Source organism: Pteropus alecto, unplaced genomic scaffold (genome assembly GCF_000325575.1).
Source record: "Pteropus alecto unplaced genomic scaffold, ASM32557v1 scaffold67, whole genome shotgun sequence".
Classification (NCBI taxonomy): Eukaryota; Metazoa; Chordata; class Mammalia; order Chiroptera; family Pteropodidae; genus Pteropus; species Pteropus alecto.
Window position 1 is genome coordinate 10184679 of NW_006441061.1, and position 4671 is coordinate 10189349.

General features: G+C 58.7%; 1 protein-coding gene across 1 annotated transcript in view; it reads right to left on the bottom strand.

The window, feature by feature from the left end:
- Positions 1-2688: 2688 nt before the first annotated feature.
- The window catches only part of ZMYND19 (zinc finger MYND-type containing 19), a 7154-nt gene continuing 5171 nt past the window's right edge, over positions 2689-4671 (bottom strand). Inside the window, exons 4-5 of the mRNA XM_025051250.1 lie at positions 3227-3407; positions 2689-3091 (exon numbers count right to left, since the gene is read on the bottom strand). Coding sequence (XP_024907018.1) covers positions 2948-3091; positions 3227-3407 — 325 coding nt within the window. The 3' untranslated portion in view covers positions 2689-2947. The remainder of the gene's footprint in view (positions 3092-3226; positions 3408-4671) is intronic.

The window sequence follows — 4671 nt, forward strand, 5'->3', positions numbered from 1 at the left end:
GCTCCGGGGACGAGACGCGGGGACACCTCGTCCCGCACGGAACGGTAGGAGCTGGGCCTTGAAGGGGCGAGCACAGGGCCTGGACATTCAGGGAGCCGAGTCCACGGTCGGTCCGAAAGGGGCTGGGCCTCCGCCGCCCTCCGTCCCTCATGGCCCCCCAGTAAGGCGAGTGCGGGGCATGGGCGGAAGCAAAGACCTGCCTGCCACGACAGGGGAGAAAGGACACAGGCCAGCGGGGGCGCCTGAGGCGGGAGTGCTGGGCAGTGAGGCTTAGGCTGTATGGGAGAGACGCAGCACAGCCATGCCCTGACTGGGGAGAGGAAGTAGGTGCTGATACCGTTCAGGAAAACTACTGGCCTCTGCACAACAGCTTCGGCGAGCCACGTCTTGGATACTGTTATGGGTTGAATTACATCCTCTCAAAAAGATACGTGGAGGTCCCACCACAGAATGTGACCTTCACAGGATCCAGTTAAAACGAAGCGGGGGATCCAAATATGAGTGCTGTCCGTGTGAAGGGGGTTTGGTCTGCCAGAGCCACCCACCAGAGGGAAGGTGATGCACAGGCACACGGGTACGTTGTGGCCCACCAGAAGCTGCCAGTGCTAGGGGAGGCCTGGAACACACCTTGACCTCCGGCCTCCAGAACCCAGACAATACATTGTTGTTTCAAGCCACCCAGATGCTGATACTTTGTTACAGCAGCTCCAAGAACCTGGTCTGTTTGCGACTGACATCCACAGGGATGTTTAGCCTGCGGTTTTGAAACAGGGCTATGGCTACAGATACAGACAGGAGTCAGCAGCTGAGGCGGCAGCCGAAGCAGAGGAGCAGACAGGGTCAGGAAGCAGCAGGACATTCTGAATTGGCTGAACCACACACTCCACCTGGTCTAAGAGGATCAGCTCAAGCAGCCCCATGCTATGCTCCGAACGGGTTAGAAACAAACCCCACGTTTCAACCATCTGAATGTTGAACTTTCATAGGTGTTCTCAGATGTATGGCTCTGAAAATCAGAGGTTGGGGCCATCGGAAAAGAAACCAGGGGCTGGGTATTGGGGACAAGGAAGGCAAATGGGTAAAAACGATCTCTGGACCCAACAGCACCTTTATGACAGCATCCGCCCCAGGCGCCATGGTGGCGACATTAGCAAAGGGAAAGAACAAACTCTAGGTCCATGGCCACCTTCCCAGCTCCCACACACAGACTGACCGCCTAGGCACAGCATGATCAGGTAGGGGACGGCTACCTGGTGTGGCTTCAGCTCTCAGCAGCCACGGGGACAGTGATCCACGTGGCTATTCCAGATGAGCTGCATGACACGGTTGTAAGCACCCAGGTGTCAGGACCCAACATGGCACTCTGTGGCCAGCCGAGACGCTGGGCACTTCCCTTCCCCTATAATTTTCTGACAAATAACTGACCACAGAACAATTTGTGCTGGTCAGGGGGTACAGACAGGCTGGAGTGCCAACCTGGCCACTCCCCAAAGGACATGCAAAACCCACAGCCTGCAGTCCAGTGCCTCCTCGTCCCAGCAAACTGGAAGCAGATGGCTGAGCACACTCGCAGCCCCTGCCTGGAGGACCACCCAAACCCCAGCATGCCAGCCTACAAGGGCTCCCTGCTGGAAGTGTCCTGGCCAGAGCTGGCCTCTGGAAGCAGGAGTTACCCAGCCTAGAACCATACCAAGGGCCAAAGCCAGCTTTCTGTAGGAATCACACATACCCTCTTTCTCAATAGCTTCGAGCCTCTCACGCTGAGCCAAGCTCTGGGGAGACCTAGAGCAGACCTCCCACGTGTAGCAAAATTGTCTCTGACTTAGAAGATGCTGCAGCCGAGCTGCCACGGTCAAACACATGTGGGGAGCACGTGGAGCCCTCGCCGTCAGAGCCCCTCCCCTGGGGTCAGGGCTGAACCTTCCTGCTCCCTGCCTGTTACCACCCCGTATCCCCAGTCCTGTTCTCCAGGGTGCATTGCCCGGGGAGACCCCAAGTACTGCAGAAAAAGCTATCAGCAGCTCAGATCATAGACCAAAGGCCACCAAGGAGTCTTCCTCAGCCAGGGCGTCCTAGAAGACGGCAGAGGAGCTGCAAGAAGGCAAGTGCAGCAGGACCAACGCGGGCCAGACGGCTGCAGCTGGGCCAGCCAGCCTCCGCTCCCCCCGAAGGCAAGGCCGCCATTGCACTAGCTGGGCCTGGAGACCAGCCAGATGCTGGCCACACAGCCCGGCTCACTGGCCCCAGCAGGCTCTGCAAGGTGTGTAAATAAGGTGCCACCCAGCTCTCAGCTACTGTGACTACCACGGGATAGGGAGTGAGTCCCGGGGACCATAGCCCAGCCCAGGGGGTGGGGAAGCGGCGCTCAGGCACTCTGGCTGCTCCGATGCACAGGCGCAGTGGCCTCAGTGGACCCGCCCAGAAGCCAACCCACCCGCGAGGCATGCAGCGCCAGAGTCAAGGGTGGTCTCCGCAGAGCTGGGGCTGAGATCCCCCCGTGCCTGCTCCACAACTCCCGCCCACGGCGAGGATGGGCCTGGGTGTCATCACGCTGCTCAGTCCACCCCACAGACAGCCGGCTGACGAGGGTGGAGCCAGGAGGGCACTGGGTACCCGCCTCGCCCTTTGCTCTCTGAGCCGGTGTGAGTCCCCAGGGCCTCCGGGCTCCACGACAGTTTTAGACGTGTGGCCTGACGTCTGCCATTTGAAGATGACAGCAAATGATTCTATTTGCAATTTCTAACCCTCCCCCTTCCCCCCAAAAAACTGTACATGAGTTTACAAACATATTAACATATAAATAACGGGAAGCATCCTGGTGGCCTCCCCGGCTGTCTCTGCTCCAAGGGAGCGCAGTGTGCACGTGGTCCCCGTTTTGGGGCCGTGGCTGGTGGCCACCGCACCACCGGCTCCACCCTCCCATCTGTCCACGGGGCCAGAAGGGCCGTCATCGCTCGGGCTCCAGCTCGTGCTGGCAGGGGCGCCTCTTCTCCCGACAGTGCCTCTTGTGGGCGGGCCAGTCCTTCTGCTGGCACTGGGAGCCGCAGTAGCGTGCAACTTGGCAGCGCCCACAGATGTTGAACTCCCGGAGCTGAAAGAACACAGGACACACGGCTTCACAATCACGTGGAGACCCGGTGCTGGGGCAGACGCGGCACCCGGGTCAGAAGGACCCGCAACCCCAGGGACGGCAGCCGCAGGGAGCGGGCAGCGGGCAGGCGCGTACCTGCCTCTCGATCACTGTGCAGGGCGGGTAGTGGCACTCGTAGTAGGTGCAGGAGCTCTCCTCCTCCTCCACTACGTCCCCGTTGGCATTGTAGTACCGGGTGACGTTCAGGACGGGGAACTGCTCCTCCATGGGGTCCGCGGGGAGCTGCTGGATCGCGAGCCAGTACAAGCTTTGCTCCCTGGAAAAGAAGCCAGTTAGCCCGCTCCGGCAGGGCAGAGTCGAGGCACAGGTGACAGTGAAGAGACTCCAAGACGGACGAGTTGTCTCCTCTCGCTCAGGATACCCCTGCCCCCACTTGTTATGGCAACCTGCCGTTCTTTGGCCTGCCCCCACCGAGTGGGCTTATTTCCACATGACATCAAGTAGTTAGCACACTCTGTCATCCCACTGAAAGACACAGAGCAGGGCTGTGTCTGTCCCATCCATCACCCTCCCAACAGGCAGGGAAAGTGGGCAGAGCACCGCAGCCAGCCAAGACCAGGAGGCCCCGCTCCTCGCTCGTGGCTGCAGGGCGCCTGCCTCTGCCCCTGGCCATTGCAGCTCCCCTGCGACGCTGCGAGGCCCTGCCAAACAGCAACCTTGTTTGAGTGGGCCAGCGCCAGCGCCAGCGCCAGCACCAGCGCCGGGAGGACTCTCCCTGACCCTGGAGCCGAGGCGCCGTAACGGGCCCCATGGTGCGCACAGGTGGGGCAGCCACAGCCCACCCCTGGGGGGACTTCGGAGGCACCGCCACACTGCAGCAGCCGATGAGCAGGTTAACCGTCCCTCAGCCGCCGGCCGGGCCTGGCGTGATGGGTCGCCTTCTCTATTCTCACACATAAAAGTGAACTCGAAATGAACCCAGGACCTAAACACCGGACCTCCAACCCCAAATCCCTAGAACAGAAGACAAAGCTGCACAGCACTGGATCTGGTGATGATTTCTTGGATATTACACCAAATGCACAGGTAGCAAAAGAGGAAAAATAGATTGATTGGCCTTCGTAAAAACCTTTAAATTCTGTGCATTAAGAGACACTATCTGTAGAGTAAAAAGGCAACCCGAGGAATGGGAGAACATGTCTGCAGATTCCGCCTCTGAAAACAGCTTAACGTCCAGGATACATACGAAATTCTACGACTCAACAACAAAACAACCCGATTAAAAATTGGGCAAAGCACCTGAATAGGTATTTCTCCAAAGACATACAAATGGCCAACGAGCACATGAAACATGCTCAACGCCACTAGTCACTAGTCAAAATGCCCATCAAACCCGCGATGAGATAGGATCTCACACCCACTAAAATGGCTACTTCCAAAAAACCCCAGATAATTGTCAATCACACGTACCTCGATTTGGGGGGAAAAAAAGTGTCGGTGAAGATGTGGAGAAAAGGGAGCCCTCGTGCACGGCGGGTGGGGACGTACCACGGCGCAGCCGCGACAGAGACTGATGCGGC